At 38.6% G+C, this 25796-nt stretch overlaps 1 protein-coding gene across 7 annotated transcripts in view; it reads left to right on the top strand.

Annotated features, from left to right (window-relative positions):
* Nucleotides 1–25796, top strand: part of SH3KBP1 (SH3 domain containing kinase binding protein 1) — a 215870-nt gene that overhangs the window by 119477 nt on the left and 70597 nt on the right. For 6 of the 7 annotated variants that reach the window (XR_003535148.1, XM_027689211.1, XM_027689208.1 and 3 more), the window contains one exon: nt 10481–10677. Coding sequence is in view for 6 of the 7 variants with exons in the window: in XM_027689211.1 (XP_027545012.1) it covers nt 10481–10677 (197 nt within the window). In the remaining variant the exon portion in view is untranslated. Of the gene's footprint in view, nt 1–10480; nt 10678–19645; nt 19673–25796 lie in introns of those variants that run through there. The other variant, XM_027689214.1, reaches the window with a different exon arrangement.

Genomic DNA, 25796 nt, shown 5'->3' with positions numbered 1-25796 from the left:
TGCTGCTGATGAACTGCCTTAATGCAATGAGAATGCACCTGTTCCTTCTGTGCATGTGTATGTTCTGTGTCTGTATAATGTATGTGTGTAAGCCCACAGTATATCGTGAATTACATTGGATGTTTGGATCTCAGCTATGGATTGAAATTAAGGACATTTAGTCCCATCCTTTTTGCCACCTGAAACAAGAAGACTGTTGGTAATAACCACCAATCTTTGAATTAAAAGTTCTTCTTCTGTAAAAATTAAGTTCCCATCGTGATTGCTGAATTCATAAGATATGCTTTGCTTTTCTTAAAGGACATTGCGGGGTTTGGTTTGTTTAGGGTTTTGTTGGGGTTTTTTGTTTGTTTTGTTGGGGTTTTTTTAGTTTTTAATTTACTGCATGGTCTTCATTTGGCATTCTGTCTTTGACAGTTATTACTCACAGCATTTTGGCTGAGACATTTTTTCTGCCAAGGAGAGTAAAAGATATTTTCATTTCACATTCAGGTTTTTGCCTTCTGCGTTTCAGAAGAAGGGCACATCCTGCTAACAATGTGCTTTTACTGCCCTGTTAATACAAAAAAAGAGAGGATGGTTAGATCAGATGCAAGACAGAGGAAGCAAGGAAGACAGAAATCTGTCCTTCCAGCTGCTTCCTCATTGAAAAATCTAGCAGGAAGAGATCCTACTGATTCACATTCAGTGTGACTGAGTACAAAGTGTTCAGTCCTGTCTTCCAGTGAGCAGGATTTTGTGCTGGCTGTGGCATCTGCTTTTGTCCCAGAGAGCTTTCTCTTGAGAAGATCCAAGCTGTGCTACCCTTCTTTCTCCTTTCTAGGTGGGAGTGTTTGTTCTCCTACTTCTGAGGGCTTATGCAAGTCCACTGCAAAGGATGAAGCAGTTGTAGTGATATTATTCTATTCTGATATTTGCGCTTACACTTTTTTTTTTTAACTAAACAAGATATTTTTTTTTTTTTTAACAAAAATCTTTGTGATTGTATGCAACTCTGATTATTTCCTCATGGAGAATTATCTCCCTGTCTACTAGAATTCATTTTGCAGCTCTTCTCGAGCTTCCAACCAAGCTCTTGCCCTGGCTGGAGCAGACCATGTGGCTGGTGGTCTTCAGATTTTTTTGCTGTTTCTCACCATACAGTCTTCATGACTGCTTATGAGTCACTCAAATTTCATGCTTTCTGCAGAGTTCTTAGATCATCAGGTTCTCTAATCCACCTATCTGATGAGTATAATAAGAATTTATGAAGTAAATCTCCAGTGTGCTTGACTTCTGACTTTAGGATCAAGCTTCAAGTCAGATGCAGGGTCTGCATTTGAAGCCTTTAATTTCACAATCTTCCTGGGGATTATCCTTCAAAATTTTTCAGAAACCTGCTCTCCATGCCCAGCAAATTTTTCATTAAGAGTCAAATCACCCCTCCTCTTTTCTCAAGTCATTTAGGGTGAGCGTAAGTGGTCAGGAAGAATTCAGTCACCTTTCCAGTTGTGCTAGAGCTCTGCATTTAGTTCTCCTTGTTAATCATAGCAGCCCATGGTTGTGCCATGTCACAGAAAATAAATTTCATCAAATTGATTTCAGAGTGCAGGATTGGGTAGGTGTCTACAGGAATACTTGATAACCAGCTGCAAGACGACAGCTTAACCCACGGTAGATTGTCTCACATTACTCGGGACATACACCTGTCTAAGCTTTGTTTAGATGATAAAAGATGTCTTGTTTAATACTACCTTCCTTAGCATTTGGTTGAGAGTTGCATGTTTTTTCATGCTGCAGAGGTATGTTGCTTTCTCCATAAAACTGCATCTCAGAAGGCCAGATATCCAGATACACTTGTGGCCTGTTTGTTGCTTACTGGGTTGGAACTGGGACTGAGGAGTGGGCAATACTCAAAATCAGGTCATCAGGAAGTCAATCTGGAAGTTTTAGGCAAAACAAGGGTTGGCACTGTTGTTACTATTAGAGATGTTCTCTCCTAAACTAACATAGAAAAGGAGGGTTCCTTATTCTTCCTGCTCCGTCTGTTGACAGCTCACTTCCTGCATACTCATCATGTTCTTCCTGAGCAGGAAGAACACATCCCGACTGATGATGTGACCAGGTCCTTCCATTTCATATCTGATCTGTGGTCCATACTTTTAGGCAAATATCCGTGTGCTTATGTCTCCAGTGAAAACCATTTGGAGGCGTTCAACGAATTGTTTTCATTTAGGGATGTCTGTTTAAAACAACCCATAGCTGCTCTAATTCCAGCTTTCTGATTTCTCCGTAAGTTAAGGTCAAGTCAATTCATAACTTCAGATTAGTTGTGCCGAAGGGGCGCTTGAATTCACCTGTATCACACTGCATGAAGCGTTGCTCAGCTTTTGAATCAAGCTTAGAGCTTTTACTTTACAAACACATGCTTAGTGCTAAATACGTTTATTTTGAAAGCCATTTCCCAACCGCTCTGTTTAAAAGAAATTTTCTTACTTAACCAAGGCCTGTAGTAGCTGTTTAATTAGTGTGTAGCTGCTTCTAGAGATACCTTCACTGGGATATGCAAGATTGTCTGCTGCATAAACACCCGGCCTTGCCTTCATATGCTGACATGGCTTTTTGGTCATTAGGTATGGCAGGCTCTGCTCAGCAACAATTCCAGCTCCTTGGCATTCTGCTTATCAACCTGCTGTCAGAAAATCTTTGCTACTGCATATGCTGGGTGAAGAGAGACACGCAGCAATAAAAAATACCTTACTTGTCATTTTGTTGATCACAGCCCTCTTTTCTCTCATCCTGCAACTTTCGTGCACCTCCACGAAAAACGCTTCTTGGATTTCTAATTTTTTTGTTTTTACTGATTTACTTTCTCTTTCTTGCTTCAATTTCTTTTTCTTCAAAGATGCAATAACTGAGGAACAGTGCAGATAAAATGCTTGATTTGACAAATATTTGCCTCTCTTTCCTTATATGTGGATCCACAATGCTGTCAGTAATAGATATTAGATATAATGGAAGAAGATGAGACAGGATCGTTGAAACAGAAGTATTCGTGAGTAACCTTAATTGTGTTTTGTGTTTTCTTTTACTCCACCACTTTTTTTCTCCTTTGTTTTTCATCCTCCCCTTAATCCTTGCAGAATTATGGCTGGTCAGACTTCTGATAAATCAGTATAATTGATGTACTTATGATGTTATAAACCCCATTTAGGAGTGTCTGAATGTGAGCAGAGTTAAATGAGAAACCCAAATGTGGATTTTAACAGTTCTGAAAAGAGGACAGTTACAATTTTGTGTTCCACCTCAGCTTCTTACAACTTGCTTGCAAAGAAGAGCGTATATCAAATACACAGCTACTACAATGAAAAATAACATCTGAGAAAGAACAATGATAAAATTGGGTGAGGGAAATTTTTATGATTAAAAGTAAGCATCCTGTTTTCTGGAGAATGAATGTACAGATGGCGAGGGATTGGGGGTGGTGTGTGGAAGCATTATATTGACTGGGGTGAAACACAGTAAGTCCTTCTGTTGATTTGGATTCCCACTACCAATTTTTCATGGGTCTCACCAAAGACTGGTGTTTGGTGAGTGGCCGGTAAAGAATCCTATCGCCTGTGGTCACTGTCCTTTCATGTGTAATGACATGTTCCTGTACTTAGTGAGGGTGGTGAAAAAAGTGGTTCCAAAATGAAGATGACGATGGTACAATTGTAGAACTCCTGAATGAGTGGTTGTTCCTATTTGCTCTTACAGTACTCGGGGAGGTGGCTGGGGATGAGGTGAAGCCACCAGCTCCCGTACTGATGGCTCTGTGTTCCTGCTGCAGGAGATGCTTGTCCTGCGTGGCCCTTAATGCATGCTGCTGCGTGGTGCTGGATACCACTCCCCTTTTCCCTGCATGATTACCTGTGCAAGCATAAAAGTCTTGGGGCTGTTACTTATGTGGCAAGAACTGTTGTGCAAAGGAAAATGAACACGCTGAAAGCAAATGACAAAATATTTAGCTGACACAGTTATGTTTTTTCAAGGAATATGACTGAGAATAACAAATAGTGACTAATATTGAGATAATCTGCCTCAGCAATTTGTACGTGTATAACCACTCCTGGTAAAGAAGCATAAATTTGTTTTTTGAAAGCATGAATTTATTAAATTTTAAACTTTGAAGAATCAACATGTCTTTCTTCTACAGTAATGTTTAGAATCCAATTTCATTTTCTGGTTTTGATTTTTTAATGACACTGGAATATTGTTGGGAATTTTCTTGAGCAAGCTCAAGAAAAATACCTTATAGGCTGTGTGTACTCATTCTATCTTGGCCAGTATGTGGGGGAAAAGGAAGGACAGTTCCTGTCTCATCTACTGCAATTACCATGTATAACTTCACCACCTTTGTTATTCAGATCGGTCACCCGAGCATTCCATGCTATCATTCTCTAAATAGAAGGAAAGGACATATTTCCCCTTACCTTCCTTCCCTTCCATAAAAGGCAAAAAACCCAATAAGCTTCGTTTACAAAGTCCTTTGTTCTATTAAACACAGTTGACAGCGTTTCTCTCTGGCTGCCAGACCAAATCAGGAGATCCTTTGCATTGTCTCAGGTGTGTGCCTCTGAACAGCTGACCTTTCCCGTCGCTTTACAGAGCAAGCAGGGAAGTGCTTAGAGGGCAGAGCGTCATTGGCCTATACTTTGTCAGAGTGGTTGTGCTGGTTTAAAGGTAAACTGGCAGGAGAAATAAACCCAACTCAAAAGAGATTATAAATCAGTTACAATTTAATAAAAATAATTCAATAAATACAATTAAATGGACAAACAATTGGTTTTAACCCACAAAACCCAGATGTATAACCCAGCACCCTGGAGCACGAACAGAATGGTGTTCGTTGGCCCCCATGCTGAGCCCCATGTGGTCCCCCTGAGTCCAAAGTAAAAGGAAAGGAAAACCTATTGGTGAGAGTGTTGGTTGCAGTCCAGTCGAGGTTCTGGTCCTCCTCTGGATCCGATGAGTAGGCCCAGAAGTCCCAAGACCCCAAGATTATACACACTCAGGTTCGAGTGGGAATGCCCAGTGCCTCCCCCAGGGTAGGGAGTTCCACAATGGGTGATTGTGAGTTGTGAGATATTTTTGGAATCCTTGGTGGCCCATTAGCAGCCATGACTCCTCAGGCTGGGTATGGAGGTGCTAATGACTCCCCGGAGGGGAGTTATCACACCTGAGTCATTGGTGTGAGGATAGGAACATCCTCCTATCTCACACGCTTCTTAACACCCAGATTATAGCCTGAGGGTTCAGGTGTGCTCTGGGCAGCTGCTGCAAATGGTCTATTGTTAACAGTTCCTGGGAAATGACATAGAGGGTGCAGAATACACAGTTTGGGTTACACCCACACAGTGATGAACTGGTCCCAGCTGCTCTAACTAGGACAGTGGTCCATCCTGGTCCGTTTGCCCAGTACCACAAATTGTTGGTGGAGAGAACAATCCAGAATAAAGAACAAAAATTAAATTGCCAAATAATAGCTCAAAATAGAAAGTTCTGTAAACTTACAATGGATTCCCCTTTTTTTGTCCCTGCCATTTTAAGCTATTTAGAAACTACTTGTTTCCTGCTTTGAATGGAGTTAATTTTATCACAGCTGTTTATTTTTGTTTTAACAGCTTTAGTTTACAGAGCCCTTTATCATGCCTAACTATCTTTCTGATTTAGAATCTTGGTTTGATGCCAGCACAACTCTGAGAGGCCATTGGTGAATTAAGTCTGATACTGTGGTCTCTTTTTAATCCCTCTTTGAGGTAATCTGTTTTGGTACATTTCAGAATGTTACTCTCAAAAGACCTGTAACTGCTATAGCAAGAGTGTGGTGTGTTTGAAATGTCTTGAGAAAACGAATCTCTCTTATATACCCATAGAGGAGAAAATGTGTGTGAAGTGTGAAATTCCTCCAGACAGTGTTGAGAGAATTTAATTTTCATGAATACTAAATTAGCTTGCATTTGTAAGGAGCATGAATCAACAAAGAATCAGAGCTCTGAGCATTTTTAAATAGCCGTATGTTAGTAGTCCCTTATCTTAGCCCAGCCAAAAGCTGGGAACAGTTGGGCCCTGGGAATTTTAACTTCTTGCTGGTGATGCTGCCCTTGTTCAGAACTTGCTAGAAAAGTGCACCCAATACTTGGATTTGAGCTCTACCTTGTGGTGCTATAGATGATTCAGCATCAGTAAATCTAGGTGAAAGAAGAGTGTTTTTGCTTACAGAGATAGAAAAGGGAAGCGATACCCCCAAAAGATTTATGTCCTGAGAAATATTAAAGATCTGAAAAAATTTCTTGCTATTAAGCCTGATGTGATAGTAGGCACATTAGTGAGCACCTTATCGATGTCAGCTCTCCAAATGCTGACAGAGAGGTGACAGAATCTAGAGAAGTTCCTGTTTAAAAAAAAAAGTAACAAAAAATAGTGAGAGGCCTGGCAACTGTAGCTTTTATCCTATACTGGCTGTATTTGAAGTATTTAATAACTAGGCTTTAAAGAGAAGCAAGCTCAATTTTTCTGAGGGTAGCAGTTTGCTGAGCTGCTGGCCTTACCTTGGTGCTCGAGTCCATCACTGTGGTAGACCACAGCTATTTCAGGCTGTGTAGCTGTGCTGGTCAGCACACTGTGACAACTGAAATGGTCTCAACTTTTAATGTTCATTTAGCAACCTGACCTCCCTGCTAGCTGTAGCTCTTCATGAAGAAAATTTCATCTTTAAAATTCATAATATGACAGACTGTGTCACTCAGGTTCCTGCTTAGATCCCAGCTCTATCCATGGGCTACATTTGTCTTTTGGAGAAGCTGTCCATCCAGATGTGTTCTCCTTCTAAGCTGTTTGCAGTAGTGTCATAAAAGTCCATGAAAAGCTAAACAAAATAAGTCTGATTGGAAGAGTGACATTCTTCTGTTCTTAAGAGGAGAGATCACCTGAGCCATCAGCCTTGCATAGCCTTCCTTGCATAGGTAGGGCTGGGGAGGCCAGTGCAGCTGCACTTGGCAGGATTGAACTCAGAGTATGGATGACACATACATGCTGAGATATCTCTCTTCTCCCCCTCTCTCTTTCTTTCTCCCTTTCTCTCTCCTTTTCTTTATATATATCAGGGAACAACCCAATGTAAAAGAATATATGAGGAGACAATTTTTCAGGCAAGGGTGGACATAGCGTTGCAAATCCTTGCCTGCAAGTTCTTCATCTGTACAAATCAGAGTTGTATATCTCATGTTCTTCGGGAGGAAGGTGAGAGAGTCTCCTTAGCATGTCTTTAATAGTAAGAGCATGATAGGCTGTTTTCTGCAGGACTGTTTTGTACTTAAACACTCCATTATTCTTTCTTAATGTTATTGCAGATCTTTATCTGATTTGTTCTCAGTTTCCACTGCATATAGTTCTCCTCTTCTTTCACCTTTGTCTCTAGACCTTAGCCATGTTGGGATAAGAACGAGAGCAGACTAGTTCTTGTAAAAGCCAGGGCTTTTATTCTTACTGATTTATTTGTTTAAGTACAGAGTATTCCTCAGTTTCTGTCAGTCAAATCAGATCATTTTCTCAGTTGATCAGGAAGAACTCTTTTAACTCTGAAGGAGCTTTGTGTCTGACCACTCAAATGCAGTTTAGTTTGGACAGGCCTTGCTTCAGTCTGTTCTGTCCTCATTAAAAAAAGAAAAGAAAGAAACAAAAAAGAAGAAAAAGAAATGCTGTGTTGCTTTCATTATGAGGACTGTATACTGAGACAGAGCTCTGTGGCAGCATAGAGAATGAAATGGCTCTTGGATTGTCATCAAGCACAGATGGATGATGCTTGGGAAATCTGTTTTAAGCCTGAGGTGAGGCTTCTGATACAAGGTGTGATGTCTCATCACAGAAGAATGGTCATAAAAGCTGAAGATGCCATAATGAAGAACAAGTGATGGCCCAGAAAGAAACAAAAGCTTTATTCTTATTAGAGCCCCTTGAGGTTTTTGATCTTTCTTTCATGCAGACTTCAAAGATCTGGAAGTCCATGTGAGACCCGTTGAGTAATTCTCATAACTACTTCCATATTTTAATTCCATCCACTGGCCAAGTTCCAAATCCTCTTCTCCCACAATTAGGGATGCAAAAAACCTATTGTAATTACCTGTTTTAAAGATAGCTTTTCTGTTCATTTCAGAAGTGGCTAAGAGCAGTCATGGATTCTGTCAGTTACTTGTGGAGAGAGGTCTTTGCACTTCTCCTTCCCTCTGTCACAGAGTAGTTCAAGGAGATTTTGGGAAGGATGGCAGAAGGAACCTTTGCCAGAGGGTAATTTTGCTATCCCATATCAAGATCTTTTGTTCAGCAAAAAGATGATGATCACTGCGATTTGAGTTTTTTGAGCTGTGGATGTTTTATACTCAGAAAAAATTATTTAAAACTCTATGTAGTCAATTGCTGATCATTCCCTTTGCATTTAAAAGTGGTAAATAAAGTTAGTTCTGGCTTCTCTCTCAGCCAGGGCCCTAGTCACTGATATTTTGCAGAGCTGGGGAGGGTCCAGCTAGTAGAATGTACAACTTCTTCAGTTACTACCCAAGTCACAGCAAGGTGAGGGAATAAGAAAAGGGCAGTGACTTTGCCATGTTGCCCAAAGAGATTTATACCTCTCTGGCTTAATAACCCTTGCATCTCTGAGTGCTTTTGCTGGAAACATTGTAGAACAACTCTGCTGTGAATGACCACTCCCCTTCTGCCAACCACAGCACGGAGCAGGATTGCAGTGAATGCTTGAATACCCTGGTTACTGCTGTCCTGAGGTCTGGAATAAAGCAGTGCACAGAATTTGCAGGCATATAACCATTCTAACTACCATAATAAACAAGTGAAACCAGATTTGAAGTTTTCTCCCGGTCCCTTCTTCAAAATAAAGATCCAAGTAAAGATATCAAGACTTTTGCATATTTAAGAAAAGAATTGTAATATAATTATTTAATATGCATTTAAATTCCAATCCTGCACAGCTTATGGAACAAATAACTTGTTCAGTGCTATCTAAATTGAATGTCTGAAGAAATAGAAATGTTACTGATGTTCAACAGGTAGATGGCAGCCACTTAGGAGGCCAAAGGGCCAAAACATTTTGCTTAGTCTTTAGTCCTTCTGTTTCTTTCTAATTGGGAACTTTCTCTGATTCTGCCTTTATGCTCCTTTCATGTTTCAGATACAGAAAATCTCAGGGCAGCATATGATGACTTTTCTGCTTTTAGCTAAAAGTCCTGATTCCTGATTTCATTTTCTAGTAGCACGCTGGTGTTGAAACCCATTTAACAGATGAGCCTCTTGTGTCCTGGATTATGAAGTTGTACTTGTAGGCCTTAGGACTTGCACCGGTTTCTGTAGTTCATCTGTACTGGCAGCCTTTTATGATGCAAATCTATTGTGATCTCTTTGTGGACCTTGATATAAAAATAATTAAGAAGATAAGCTTGAAATTCTTCTTTCTTTGCCTTGTAAGATCCACACCTGTGATACCATGAATGGTTGTGAGGGGAATGTGAGGATTTGAGTTTCTTATTATTAGGTAGAATTAGTGCTGTAATAGCAGCAATTTCTGCGGTTTTCCTGGAAACATAGTCAAGTCAATCTGTAATGTAGGGAGGCAGATTTAAATGGTCTAGGGGAAGAAACTTCAGTGGGTCACTTTGGCTACCAGTGGCTGTTTGGCCTGATGCTGCGCTTGTCTATGAAGTGGCTGAGACATCACCTTATTGCACCTGTGGCCTCTGCTATACAAGCAGCAGATATTTTCAGATAAGTGCAGATGAATTTTCCTGTTCACTGGGAGAAGTAATGCAAATCAGAATGTCAGTTTTGATTTGTTATATTCCTAGAGGATAATGTGCATGGGTGCTTTTCTTATGAGGCTGTCTATGCTGCAGATAGGTTTAATTTTCAGCAGGGAACGTATTATGCAGCTTATTTGATTGCAAATTTGTTTGAACAGCTTTCAGCTTTATATTTCCCAGTTAGGTAATGTAGCTTTAGATACTAATTGCATAATTGGCTTGAGTCACACAGATTTAAGGTACAATGCGCCTGGTCTGACTGTTTGTTAGCTTTAAGTGGCTTTATACAAAAGGTGCCCTACAACTGAATTTAACTCTTTCTTTTGTTGAGTTCTCTTCCAAATAATTTTTGTCTGAAGAAGAAGGATTTTCTTGGTACTCAAGGAATGACCATCCCTGTTCCTGAAGTTCTGATGCTGGAGTATGCATGTTTTGTGGATTGGTGTAATTTCTAGCTGGTACACCAATGTGATGAAATAAAGTGATTTTTAAAACTCAAAAGTGAGTGCATGGCACAGAGAGCATCTTCTCTACCTGTTTTTTGTGGTTTCACTTTCCTCTAGAGGATAGTGGGAGGGATCATATTCCAGTCACAATTTGATAACAGTGAGCTTCACACTTAAAATTCGTTCTTTCATCCCTCCATTTCACAGGCCTAAAAGATGCTACAGGCTCTGAGAGTGATGGTGGTGACTCTTGCAGTACAAAATCGGAAGGAGCCAACGGAGGCACGACAATCCAACCCAAGAAGGTCAAAGGTGTTGGCTTTGGAGATATCTTCAAAGACAAACCCATAAAGCTACGACCAAGGTCAATAGAAGTTGAAAATGACTTTCTCCCAGTAGATAAGGTATGTGTCTTTTCTTCATTCTCTCTTGGTGTTGGTTTAAAGAAGTTTTCATATGAAAGTTCTAAATTCTGTCACTGGCCAAAACTTGAAGCTTTATGGTCATTATTTCCTAATCTTTCTGTAGAGAAGATTCTGCCTTTTTTTTTTCTTTTGCCTCACAACAGAAAGTGAAGTCCAGTGAGGTTAGCTGCCTGCTAAAATGAAAAATAAAATTAAAAATAAATCAATCTAAGCTATGTTCTTTAGGGAAACAAACAAAAAAGTGCATGGTTTCCTAATGAATTAACAACTAAAGAAAAATCCTTGAAATTCTTCCTTTTAAGTGAACAGTTAGATTTGAATAGAGTTACTAATATGCTGAGAAGTGTTAGGAGGCTTCCACCGTCTCGAGTTTGCTCTGGGCATAGTTTCATGATGCATTTTATTTGCCTCCATGGTGATTTTAAGAAGCTCCTAGGCAGCTGCTCTTGGTCCCTGATGTGGCAACTTCTCAGTTCTGAGTCATGCTTGCCCAGTTGTCTATAGAACCAGGCACTACAGGAATTACATTTTTTGGCCTGCAAGCTTTGGGGTTTTTTTCAGCCTAGATCGTTTCAGTGATCTGATTTATAGCACAGCACCTACCCCCATATGCACCCTGAGTTACAGGAGAAGGGAAGGTCCTACAGAGCCATGGTGGAACTTTTAAGTTCATTATGCTGACAGAGATTTGGTTAATATTTTACAGGAGACCATTTTTCAGTCTCTGTAAGGAGGGTAGTGAAGAGCTGGGATAACAATCTAAATAAAGGAAAAACCTAGACTGTATTACTCCTTGACCACTGTTGACTTTTTCAAAACTTGCATGGTACCCTGCTTGCCTTCTGTTTCTAGGTGCAAACTTCTGGTTTTGGCTTTGTTCCTGTGCAGGGAACAGCTGAGCTGTATTCCAATGGCACCTCATCAAAGAAGTCCCCCTGAAATATAAGATAAGGACAGGTCAGGCCTGGTGGTGTTCACTGAGTAGTAGCTAATGAACCTTCCTCCTGCCAGGTTCAGGGAATGGGGTAGAGAGCAGCGAAGTCAGCTTTTCATGGAGCCATGAGTGTCTCTCTGCAGCATGCTTTATATGTGACCCTGGCAACATCACAGCGTTCAAGGTGCGATTGAGCTTTATGAAAACTTGCAAGTGAGCTGAAAAAGGATTTTTACTAGAAAAGGAACTTACTTAATAAAAGGTTTCTTATTATTATTTTTTAACCCATTTTGGAGGACATTTGGTTTTGCAATTTGATGACTGCTTGTGATATTTTACTTATGACAACAAGTATTTCCTTACAAGTCCTGTGTAAGCAGAATTACTTTGTATATAGGAAGCAGCTGATAGCGGGCAGACTTAAATTCATGCATGGCTGTACTTAAGCCTGTGTTTTTTCCCTGGGACATTAAAAAGTCTTGTAGCTTCAGCAAATATGTATTTTAGTAATGCAGTTCTACAAAAGGTGAACTGTTTTAAATTATTAATTTTCTGCATGTAGGTATGTAAACAAAATATGCAGTGCAGGAAGAAACTTAACCTAAAATAAACATACTATCACAATTTACATTATAATAGTATTTATAATGGTGTGTAACATAGACATGCACTTGTAAGGCACTGACCATAATTCAAGTGTTGCACAAAATTCAGTTCTTCTAAGTCTGATATAGGCAGATTAGAATTTACAAATGATAACGCCCTGTTAATGTCACATGAAGGATTTCTTTTGTTCCAGTTTACTATAATTGTAGTTATCTCTGCAGTAGTGATTGTAAGTGGGAACTGATTAAAATAAATTACATATCCCTTGAACTCTGGAGTCCTTTGTTTTAATGTGTTCACAAAGTGCTTATGAAGTCGCTTTCATTTCTTGAAGGAAAGTCTTACTCCACTTTATAATAACGGGAAGTCTTACCTTTGTTTTTCACAAACAACAAATAGGTTTGTTACCTAGCAGAAAAGTGAATATAGCATTTTCAGGAAACATAAAAAAAATTTCATCCTGCCCACAGAACTTCCTTCCTATGTCTTCAAATTTCTCCTAAAGTTGGCATGGTTAGCAGAAAATAATGGCTTCATTTTGTGAACACAATCCATTATTTGTGTTTCAAATGTGTAGGTAACTAAAACCAACACTTCTTTGCTGTTGTTGCTTTCGTCCTGTCCTAGGTTTAGGTTAACCTTTGAGAGGTGCCATTCAGAGTCTTCAGCACTGTGGTCTTTGCCTCATAACAGCACCAAAACATGAATCAGTGACACAACATTCTGTTACCACTGCAGACCATTAACCTCCCCAAATGCTTGTCTCCTGGCTGCAAGAAATTTGTCCCTTGTCATTGCCATGTTCTTTGCGATTTGATGCTGTCTGTGAGGGAATCCTGCATTAAATTTGCCATTCCATACAAGGTCATATTTAGGTTGAGAGCTCTGCATACTGGTTCAAAAGTGTTGCAATGATCCTGCAGAGTGCCAAATCGATACATATTTTTCTCTAGCAATGTAGTTTTTAAAGGGATCTTTGTCCTGGTATGTGTCTTGCTCCTTTACAAGTAGCCTGTTTTTCAACAACTTGTAGTCTTTTGAAGAAGTAGAAACAATGCTTTTCTCAATTCCTTTTTTAAAGTGCTTTCTGAAGTTTGGAGACCCTAAAACTGTCTATTGCTTCCTCTTGATACAGTTATTGATGAAATATTACTGTAATGATACTGTTACGTTTTTTATTTGAAATTTCCTAACAATTGTTTTTTAAAAAGCATCAGTAAATTACTGTGGGATTTTTTATAACATGATAATTCCTATGGAAAATGTCAGTCCCATTTACATAAGAATCAACAGGGTCTTATTTTGTTGATGTTATCACTTCATATTCTAATATGTTTTTGATTTTATGAATCACAAATTTAGATCATATTTCACACAGAATTAACAGGATGGTAAGAAGGCTTTTACACAAATATTGGCAGGAATATGAGGGCAGAAAGGTTTGCTGCCAGTAGAGCAGAAGCAGATGCCACTAGGCTCTCCCATAAATCATCGGGCAGTTTGATGTAGTTCAAGTGTTTGCCCAGTGGTAACAATGTAGGATATAGTGGCCCTTGTCTTTTAAGGTGATCATTAGACTCTCAATAAAAGGCAAAACTGAGGAATTGCATGAAACCCCATTGGTTTTATTGGTGTGCAGAATTAATTGCTTAGCTGTTCTTTGTTCTAAAAATCAAAGAAGCAGATTATCCTAGGGAAATTAATGATGCATTTGTGGGAGTTTAATTTGAGCAGTGCCATCAGACCTCCGCTATTTTAGAAAAATAGAAGAATCAAATACTTATGCTTTGTAGTCCATTTCATTGCCTGTTTGTGCTGATGAGCTGATTGCTGGCCATGTATAACTAGAATCGGATTCCTGAGGCATGACTCTGTCAAATTTCCACTAATGATAGATGTAAGTGAATTGTTTTACAATGCTGTGTGTGATTGAAGACATAGCTTGCCTACAGATGAATTTTTAGAAGAAATACAGTATGCATATAGATATGTTGTGTCTCCTGAGAAAATTCAGTGTAACACTCTTAAAGTAGTACAAGGTTTATGGTCAAATAGAAATGCCTGTTTCACATGTCTTCCTTCTGCTTGTGCAGCTTCAAGACATTTAAACAAGTGCTTATGCTTATTTCTTTTTTTCCATTTTCATTTCTTAGTAGCTTATCTAAAGCGTCTGTTTTTGGGTTGGACTTCCTTGCAATATGATCTGTATGGGCTTCCATTGTTCTAATGAGCTATCACTTTTTCCTCTCCTGTATCTAAGAATAAACCTCTACAAGTACAGGAAAATTAATTCAACCAATACATTCCATAGTGTGAATTGACTGTATTGGATTGGGTTGTGAGTTGAGGCTTCAGTCTGGAAATGCTAAAGGTCACAATAGGTGAATATAAAATAAAAAGTCCTAAAGAGCTATTTTTATCTTTCTGAAAACTGCCCTTACTTCAGAAGAGACTGTTGAGAGTATTTTTTGCATTTTCCATTTGAGATGTATTTGTAATGTTTTTCAGACAAGACTTCCATAGTTGGCTAGCAGTGGTGAATTTGGGCAGAGCTAAACTTCATGAACAGCCTTTGATGAGGTCACAGTACTGTTTGCCAAAACCTAATGCAAATTATATACTTAGCTATCAAACTGGGGAATATTGCAGCCACTGTAATGATTTTATATAAAGGCAGTCATGCCTCTAGATTCAGCAGCTTGTAAGATCTAGTTAACTGGTGTTTAGGGATACTTACTGCAAAACACTGAATTTATACAGAAATTTTTATTTTTGTGTATATTCAGTATGTTTGGAAGAGGAGAAATGGAGAAGAAATAATGGAAGTAGACACAAGGGCTATAAGGGCTAGAAGGTCCTGTCAATTATTTAGTCTACCTGTCCTTTGTAATAAATAGAAATTTGTAAACTCTCGAGACTGAGTGCCTGCAAGGTCTGAGTTTCTATTTTTAGCTGGTGAGCTGGGGACCCGGGAACTGCAGTGAACACATTGCGCTGACAGTCTGTCTTTGCCACACCTGTTCTGTCAGTTCCTGCCTGATTCCTTTTAGAAAACATTTTTACCCCTTAATTTTCAGTGGTTTAAAGAGAATTCTTTGAGAGACGCAAGCTGGAGGCTCCTCCTGGTGTTTCTAAACTGGCTGATGATGTGCCTGAGCTCTGCCAGCCCTGACCAGCAGCACCTGTGGTGCGTGGCCAGCCCTGGCTCTGTGTGCACTTGCCTCTCACTGCTACCTCCTTTGCCTCTCCGATGCCTTTGGAGGTGCTTGTTCCCCTAGCAGAAATGTTGAAGCCAGTTTTCAAAATCCTGAGGTAACGAAAAAATGTATTGCAAGCAAAGCCACGTGGTACTGACTACAAATGCTATTAAAGACACCTGCTGAGGCAGAGCGTGTGATGGGAGCACTGAGTGTGTGTAGCGCTTTGCTCTTGAAAGCACAGGTTTCTGGCATTCCTTTATTCAGACATTCAGGCATCAGTGATGGCAGCAGCGGTCGTGCCAAGCATCAGCAGTTTGTCAAATTCTCTGTAGGAACAGAGGAGGCACTCACCTCTTCAAGCAACATTTATGTTTTGCTTTGAAGTTTCTGTCGGCTACAGTCTGGCATCCCTGTCCTAGCCATTTATTCTAGTGTCACCTTGTGAGGAAAGCTGCAGGGGAAAAAGGACCCTGACCCCTTCTGCAGTTGTCCTGAGAGCAAGCCTGCCTGCAGCAGGGTGTCACTCCTTTGCTGGTGTTACTTTTCATTCCTTGAATTCAGTGTGGAAACAGGATTCACGTGTTTCTTTCATTATTTGAAAAAATAGTACAGGCTTGCAAATGGTGGCTGGTGTTCCTGAGGCAGTGGGACTTTATAAACACCTTAGAAGATTTACTACCCTGTTCTGGAGGAATAAGAAAGAAGGGTAGGGGAAATAAGGTGAAATCAGGGACAGTCAAAAAGTAGCTTGCCCCGTTGTGGGGAGGCTAACTCAAACCAGGACCTGGCACCAAGGGAATAGAATGGAAAATGCAAAATAGGTTTAGGGAGAGGAATAAATTTGATAACCTTGGCTGTCAGTGACTCTCTGCTAGAGTCACTGAAGTGTGCAATGTGAGTGAAGAGCGACTCCTGATCTCCTATATACTTCCTGCCCTTCCCTGCTATCCCGTAAGATATCTGTGCTTTTATGTTCTGTCAGTTTGGTTTCTGAAATATTCAAGCTGCCTGAACAGAGTTGTCCAAGTATTGCTGACATGGCTCAGCTTACACATCAGTCTGCACTAGCAGTTTTTGGCGGAGGAGTTTACCCACACACTGGTTTGTGCTGCTTGTGATGTTTTATTAGGCTTGTTTTTAAAGCAGTTATTGGAGTCTAAATAAATTCAACTTAGTTGCTGTCTATGCCACAAGACTTTATAGTATGGATATATATGTGTATAGTTGGACTTATTCAGAAAAGATTTGTCGATATGAAAGAAGCACATCAAGCATATGCATGAAAATATTTTCATCTTATGTTCCTGACTTGAACTACTTGAAGAACGTCTTAAAATAGAAGCAGAGTAGTGTAAGAAGTACTGATAGTACTAGAAGTTATTCATAAAAGCAACGTGGAAAATCTGGTCTGTTCTCCTGGGGCACAGCACTGGGCTTCTGCCAGAATGAGTTCTTCTGGAGGAGTTCTCTCTGGGAGGGAATACTCCTGTTATTTCAGTCATGGGTTTGATTAGGAAATCTTAGGATGCTCCAGTCAGAAAAACAGGATGTGTAGGTTTAAGCTAATGCAATTTTATTTCATAATAGGATGACAATAAAAGTATATATGTTGTAAGTTGCTCTGGATCCAGCTGGTGATCATTAGCTTGTTAGTCACTGTAAATCTCTGAATTTCAGTTGACTCTGTAGCATTACCAGGCCTTTTACCCCAAGAGACATTTTAAAAGAAGTATCATTAAAAAAACCAAAATGCTGTACTTAAATAGCTTAGAATAAAGCCAATTTCCTGAGTTCCAGAGATACTTGATGGAGATATAAACTGAATTTCTAGGAAAGTTTGTCTCATGTTTCAACTTCAGTACACAGAAAATGCTTCAGTAGTAACAATACTGACATGCAAGCTAGCTTTTCTTACTGTCTGATGAGCTTTAAGAGAACTGAATCAATATGTATAGTATGCCTAATAATAGCAATAAATTCTACTTAAATAAAAGTAATTTATATAAATTGATATAAAAAGATATGAATTAGTGTATTCAAGACTTTAGGAATAAACAGTTTTATAAACCGTGTCATAGTATAATGAATTTTTCTTTCTTGTGTCACTTGGATTTTGTTAGATGATATAACTGATTTTTAATTGCTACATCTGAGTTGTTAAGTCTTATAACTTTGACAAGATTATAAAAAAAACTAGTGAAATAACTTCTGATATTCTTAGCATACATGAATTTAAAAATTAAATAAGAAATAGAGTTATGTGAAAAAAAAAGAATAACCCACTGACTTTGAAAATTACATAAATAAAAACGCTGACGAATGTAAACCAAACCAAATATAACCTGTAAAGTGAAATCTATACACTCTTCTTTTGTTGTCTATTTAGCTTTATTAGCTTGTGGATTTTTTCTGAAATGTTTTCTTTCTTTATATTTTCCCTAGTTGAGGATTATTTTTTAAAAGTCATGCTTGGTGCCATGGTCTAGTAACTACGCCAGTAGTGGACCAAGGGTTGGACTTGATGATCTCAGAGGTCCCTTCCAACCCAGCTGGTTCTATGATTCTATGATTGTAGTACTTACACTTTTATATACTCATAAACTGTATAAACGTGTTACAGATTATTCCGTTCTTTTAAAGCCAGTGCCAGTAACTGTGTGTTTTCTGGAAATTAAGTTTATGATATATTGTAATATAACTTTAAAATAATTTGTCGTTGGAAAATAGGAATCAGGAAGAAGATTGCAGCCTCAGTAGGACTTCAGATTTTGCTCTAAATTACTCCTGAAGGTGTCCTGCAGCATGGTGCAGGCACAGGGAGCATTGTTGCAAGAGATGTTGCCTTTCCTGTGAGCCACGATCTTTTGCTAATTTCCATTCTTTAAAATAGCCTGATATTTTTTTCTGGATATTTGTACTTGCAGTGATAGTCCTACTCAGACCAGTTTCCATTTGCTTTCAGTATAAGACCAAAGGGGATCTCCGAGATCATCTGATCCAAACCTCTCAACTGGACTAGGACCAAGCATATATAAGTAATCCCCAAGGGATTGCTGGTTTTTAAAAAAGCATCCCATAAAGATAATTGTGTATCCTCATACTTACTGTTTTAGCAGCACATATATTGTAATAGCCTTACTCTGCAAAATAACTTTTTTATTGGGGGGGTTTTTGTTGTTGGTTTTTGGTTTTTTTCCTTTGGGTGGTTGGTGGTGGTGGTGGGTTTTTTTGCTGGGTTTGCTTTGTTTTGTTTTATTTTTTATCTCTTGTGGGAACCATTTTGAAAAATTTAATCTCCTCCCCTTTATAATCTGTATACTAAGTCTGTCGTGTCTTTCCTTATGCAGTTTCTCAATACTAGAGAGAAGCAATTTTTTTTGCTTTCACCTTTTTAATGTGTAAATTCAGAGGCTTTTCTCGTGTCCCATAATTGTGTTGGCACTCCCATTAAGAATGCCTCTGTAGAGAGTGGGCTGTGTGTCTATAGGGAATGCACTAAGTATGCCTAAATATGTCCATAGTAGATGTGTTTGTGTGTAAATACTTGCTCAATAGGCAAAAGTAAAGTCAAATGGGAGTGAGAGCGTATAGTATCTTGTGGCTTGCTTAAGTATGAATCTTTAATTTCTTCCAAATCGTCTGTGTCTTTCCCTCCCCTGCTCTTATTCAGTCATTTTAAAGTTGAATGTTTATAGGGAGGCAGTATTAAGAATTTATAAGATTTTAATGGAACAGAGCATCATCTTAATGATATTTCAGTTTCTTGATCATCTTTCTTTAAAAACAAAGGCTGAAACAAAGACATAATTTACATAAAATTTCAACCTTCCCACCTGAGAGACCAATACACTCAGAATTTGTCATAAGCTATTTGCCTATAGAGTTATTTGCAAAACTTTCTGCCTGGGCTGTTCACAAAAGGTCTCTAAATCGTCACTCACATCCTTGCTTTTCCTAGCTGTTGCTCTCAAGAAGCCAGGAGAGTCTAAGCTAGCTTGAGGAGAGGAAACTTCTTGCTGTGTGTGAGCAGAGGTAGGAAAAGCTCCAGATTTCCTGTAAAATAAACAAGTGGAACTTTTGTTTCCCCGGGATGGCCTGGACCGTGAGTCAGTGTCAGGGCTGGGCTCCCGCTCTCACTGAGCTGAGCTCATGCAAGGAAGGGGCAGGACTCCAGGACTCTTCTTGGACACTTCAAGCTGCTGAAAGGCAGCTTGGCTTCACAATGGGAGAGGAGGTATTTATTTTACAATTAGTTGGGGTTTTTTTCTGTTGTTGTTTAAAACTGTATAGTAATACTTATTCTGCAGAGCACTGGTTTCAACTGCAGGGTTCTTTGGTTCTTCTGCACATTTTGTAGGTGCTGGGTAGGTAAAGAGAAGGGAAAAGAGTACTGAGTATCATGAAGTCCATTTCTGCTATAGAGGACCATATTAGAATAGGGAGTTACTTTTGTATGAATACGTATTCTATCCTGGCTCTGTTTAGCTTAAGTTTTTTTCCTTTCAGCCTGTTTGGCCATTAAACTTGCACAGATGTTTTCTGTTCCTATATGATGTGGTTTCAGTTTTCTTACTGTAAAGAATAATGCAACTTTATAGTTAAGCAAGATGAGTTGCAAAGTCTTTAGGATGTGTTGCTCTTTCGAATGTTTGCTTAGTAAATGAAAATTCACCCCCCACGCCCCTTGTTTTTTCCTTCCTAAATGCACTAATAAAACTGTACTTCTTCTTCTTCTTGGCAGAAAAAAGAGGAGGAGCTTTATTAATTCCTCTTCTTTGTGAGGTGACATTTGTACAAGCAAGGAAAATTGATGTGAATGAGTTCTGGAGAAAATTATATTGGGATAATAAAATCTAAATGGAAGCGATCTTATTTTCTTTTCTTTCCCCTCCCAAGAAAAAGCAACTAGAGTCAACTGTTGCTTGTAAAATTTTATGGAAAGCTGAATGGAGAGATATCAAGTAAACTGTTTAATGATTTGCAGATACTTTGGGAGCTCTTAGTACAAAAATGTAAATTTTCTTCAGCTTTGGCTTTTCATAGCTGAAGTCAGTAAGCTGTGTGCAGAAATAAAGCAACAAGTTTTCTGAGTTGCTTTTTCTCTTAAAATGTGCCATGTGTCTCTTTTTCTGCCTTAAATAAAGAAAAGAGGAAGGAGGGAAGGAGAAAGGATGTAGACCAGCCAGACACTTGGTAGGATAAAAAGCTGTAGGTCAGTTTCTAAGATGCCTTTTTAATGCTTTGTGTGTGTTTCTATAGGAGGTTGGTAGCATTCTGTGTTTCTAAAATAGTGCTTAAATACTAGGGACATGAGCCTATATTATTACAGTTAGTTGATTAAGTGCTTCATAAAACCTTCCAATAAAAGGCAAGGAGAGGGAGGAAGTCCTGATGCCACAGTGACTGGTAGCCAAGTTGGGGCTGCTGGTGCCTCCTTTCTGCTGGGTGCTGGGCTGTCTGCTGCCCACTGGCCACCCAAAGAGCAGTAGAAGACCTCCATGTGTACAGCTAATGCTTTCTTCTGCAGCAGTCTCTGTACCTAAAGCACTTGCTGAAAAGCAAAGATGAAACACACGATATTATTCATTTTCCGTTTGTGTTTTGAGTTGCTTGTTCCTCTACAGTTTTCCCTGTAGAGTTTAAAAGACATAAAAGACGTCCCTGTTTTTCCTTAGTGATGCAAGGTGTGTGTGTGGGGGGAAAACCCAAAACTAAAAAGTGAAAGTTAAAGATAATCTGAGGAGAAAAAGAAGAAATATAATACCAAAATGGAAGAAATATTTGCTGTCAGCACTAAAGCTGGGGTAATCTGTATGACAGTATAGGTTTACTCTTTTTTTTAATAATCATTGAGTTTGAAAAATATAATTGAACAGCTACTAGTCAGTTTATTGACAACATTGTAACTTTCACAAAAGAGCAAAGAACTATTCTTGCCACGTAAAAAAGGAAGATATTAAGGAAGTGCCATTCTTTGCTTACTGTTTTCCTAGAATTTTTTTTTTCCACGTAGCAGTTCATTAAGGTTCATAAGGTTCATTAATTTTTGTAAAAGAGGGAGGTTTCATAACAGCAGTCTAAGCTGGATGGTAAAATCTGGATCATGCCAGTTACCAGCTGCAATCTAGACAGGCATGGTTCTCTTGGGAGGGCAGGAAGGAATTTCATTCACTCAGTGCAGACTGACTAAAGAATTTTTCCTAGAGGAGATAGAAATTAATTGTGAATGGCAAAGGCAAATGGTAAAATTCATGGCAAGGGGTGCAAGGAGACATATTTTCTTTACATTTATGTAAGCCACAGTCAGTAAAAGAGGAGAATGAAAAATAAAGCAGGGAGAAAATTAGACTTTCTGCTCAAAAATCACTTTTGTTACAAAAGCACCTTCTAGCATTGCAAATCCGCAGCTTGAGGAAGAAAGAAAATGCTCATTGGGATGTGCACACTTCCAGTGCTTTGAGACGAGGCAGCTGGGACCGTGCTGTGTGCATTTCACTCTGTATTTGCCTTTTATTTCATTTACTAAAGTCTTTTTACTCATCAGTGATTCTAATATGTCTCACTCCATTTGTTTCAGCATCATCTATCTAATCTAAACTCTTACATTCACTTTCTCGTCATTAACCTTTTAGGAAGGCAGACTTTTAGTTCATTAATAGTTTGAAACTGACAGCCTGACAGCATCAAATGTCAGGATTCCAGATTTTACAGAAATATTAGTTATGAAGCATGCAAGTTAAGACACATAGGTTTCTCTCCTGTTCAGCACGTCGAGCATATTGGCAGAAAAAAGCCTCTCCAGTGCCCTCCGTGCCCGTAATTTCAAATTTTAAGAACTTGTCAAACTATGAAGTTACAATAGCTTTAGAGTTGGAACTCACCTGCTAGTAGAACAGGTTTAACTGTGGAGAACACTCTAAAAAGCAAAATTTGCACTGTTCTGCTCTGCGAGCTACCCAGAGTTTTAATGAGAATGATGTTTCACTGATAATGGTTTTGTTTCTACTCCCTTTTCCATCCAAGAGGTTAAGCCAAAAATGCATGTTTTTCGTACTTATTTCTTCAAATGTTATTTGAGATAGCACAGATTTCTCTGGTGAGTTGCATAATACTAATGAAGATATTCTTCATCTGTGGTTTGTAGACTGATGGTGGTCTGCTAAACACCTGGTAGTTTTTGTGCATGGGTTGCTGGATGAGACATTTGGTGCTGGCTCAGGTCGTTTCTAAATGGAGCTCAACAGCTGGAAACAAGAAAAAAAGTAATTTTCCATTTAAGAAGTTCTAAAATCGCTGAAGAGATGTTTTGTCATTGCAAATGGGAAGTTAGGAATTTGTAACACAGTCTCTCTAGTTAGAAGTCTTCCCCACCATGAAGCTTTGAGACTCTCCTTTAAATGCAGAAGTATAAATTACATGAATGTGGATGATATAAACAGTTACAGTTCAGTGTAAACATCAATATCACTGCTGAGGGAACACCTTGTATTCATATACTGAAATATTGTGCATCTGAAGACAAATCTATAGCAGTTTCTCAGAGAAAGCAGGCAACAGTCAAAGCCTTTCCAGGCAGCTTGACAGAGTCGGAATTTATTCAGGAGGTTGGTAAGTTGTTACAAGCGCTTCACTTGGTAGTGTTGTGATAGATATAATCCACTTTACAGGTCATAACAAGTTTGAGATGGCTAGATAGGAAATGTAAATATACATTTCTCTACTGTGGATTTGTCTTTTTCATTGCAATAGCTGACTGTCAATCCAGTATTTGATTTTTATAATCTTTTAGATTCATAGTGGGTTTCTCTGCTTCTGTGGGAACTACAAAAGATGGCCCAGGACAGTTGCATATATCGTAAAGCATTTTTTAGTTTTGAAGTTTTTCCATTGAGAATTTCTGTAGTGTCCTGCAAATCAGAGGATTTAAATTAACCTTTAAGAGTTACTGCTTAATAAGTTTGGAGACTTTTCTAATTATTTTCTCTATATATCTTGTTCTCCCTATGGTTTTTCTTTCTTTTTAACAGAAGTTAGTGTGTTTGATAATGTTTGGGGGAGATAGGAGTTTGAGTAAATCTTTGAAGTTTCCCTTGAGTTATCACTTTGGTTTTATGTCACCTTACTTTATTTAAGTTTACTTTCTGAAGCGTACCGTATTCAATATTCCATTTCCATATGTTAAAGAATAATATTTCCAGGAAATTGGAAGATCCTGAGACATCTTTAGTTCAGAACTGTGCCTGGGCTCATGTTGTGCCTCCAAACAGTAGTCAATTCAGAAAGCCTGGGGAATAGTGTGAGAACAGGTCACACATACAAAGAAAATCCTGCAGTGAGTCTTAACAGCCTCTAGTCATTTTGAACTTTGTGTTTAATAACCATAATGGATTTTTGTTCCTTGTCAGATTGAGTAGTCACATTTTCATTGCAAATAGTGTGTTAGCATCTGTAATTCCTGTGAAAGAGTTCCAATCTGCTGGATCACACATTGTGGGAAGGAGTTACCTCCCTTTGTTTTGAATGTGGTACCTGCTAATTTCATCTAATAGCCCTTAATTTTTATTACTGGAAGAGATGAGTGAGTCCTTAATTTTTATTACTGGAAGAGATAATTAGTGACCCTTCTCTAACTACCTTGTTAATGTCTCCTGATTTTTATAGATTTGTGTCACCTGTATGTATCTTTTTTCCCAGAATAAGGAATCTGTTCCATATGTTTGATCGTTCTTGGTGACTTTGAGTCTTTTTCAGTTCCTTTAGGAACCAAGAAGGTTTATGTTTGAGGGCAAAAGGAGGTGAGAACTGCACACAATGACTTAGGTGTTGGATGGATTTATACAGCATTTTGATCGCACTTTATGTTGCTCTTTATTGCTTTCCAAAGTATTAACAGCTATAGGTTTCAAAGCCTGTCATCTCTGTCTAAAGATAGTCTTTTCATCCAAATGTGTCATTTTACTTCTATCTGAGTTTCTGTTTTTCCCCTCTGCTGGACCATCTGTGAAGAAGTGAAAAACAAGAGCCTTGATCTAGATCCCTGAACAACTCTACTGATCACCATGATGAAATCCTATCTTTCATTTCCTGTCTTTTAATCAGTTACTTATCAAAGTTAATCTTTCTTAAAAAAGGATGAACAGTAAACTCTTCTGAATCTCAGTTTTAGTTTGGAGTGTGCACTGAGGTCAGCATTTCAATCTTCTTCAGGAGCAAGGATCAGCAACTTTTTTATTTGTGTGTTTTAATGAAAATTCCTGTCAATTGGCTTGCAAAATAGAAAAGATGACAGTGGACTTGTATAAAGACGACACTGTATCTCTGTAACATCACTATTTATTGATTTCGTAGCTGGATTTATAGATTTACTGATAATCTATAGATGGATAGATCCAGATAGATAGATAAGGACAGATCTTCAGATAATTAGCCGGCTGCTCTCCTGGCAAGTAACATGCATGGGCTAGACAACTAAAATATTTAGAAATAGCAACTATCATGGGATTCTTCTGATTGAATTTATGTGTCTATGATGTTGCTAGTACTCAAGCTTTCTTCACAGTCTGTAGACTAAAAGGCTTTATTAAGACATGAGCTTTCTTTATCCCAAAGGAGAAGTCCAGATGAACTACATGCTAAAAGGGCTGTTTTACCTCCATTGACAAAAGCAAAGCCTGCAGTGACTGCCCCATATGGACACATCTGGCTCACAGTTGATGTTCAAACGAAATTAACTTCATCTTGATTAACTATTTCAGAACACCAGTATCTTGGCTTTTTTACATCTCAGTGGCAAAACCAGCTGAATGCCATCATACTGAGAAGTATAACCAGATTACATGTAAAATGTGAGGCTCATGCAGTCACAACACAGCAGAAGGGATGGCCAGCCTGAAACCCTACATTTTAAGATTTCTTATCTTTTCAGTAGCTAAGTAAGAAATCATGCTAGATGATGACTAAAATAATGAATAATTGTGAATAACATAATCAAGATATAAAATTTGATTAATCCAAGATAAAAACAATAGCATAAGATGGTTTTAATTGCAGGACCTAGTGCTTTCTCATTAAGAAAGTGCATACCTAAAAGTCTACCAAGGAACATACTACTCTCATCTTTGGTTGTGGAGTAACAGATTCTGAGCCATCAGGGAGTGTCAACATATATTGATTAAATCATCTTGGCCTTCCTTTCTCCCTCCCTTTTTTTCTGTATGTAATCCTTCACAGTGGTAAGCCAAAGGTAGTGCAGGCTTGTAATATTTTCTTTATTTTCCCATGAACATTCAGAATCATATAAATAATTACTTGTCTGTCACAGCAAGTGATTTTGTAGAACTTCTCTTTATGTGATTTTC

Source organism: Neopelma chrysocephalum, unplaced genomic scaffold (assembly GCF_003984885.1).
Source record: "Neopelma chrysocephalum unplaced genomic scaffold, ASM398488v2 Primary Assembly neopelma1_76, whole genome shotgun sequence".
NCBI classification, from domain to species: domain Eukaryota; kingdom Metazoa; phylum Chordata; class Aves; order Passeriformes; family Pipridae; genus Neopelma; species Neopelma chrysocephalum.
Note: the sequence above shows the minus strand (reverse complement) of the source record. Positions and strands in the feature narration are given on the sequence as shown.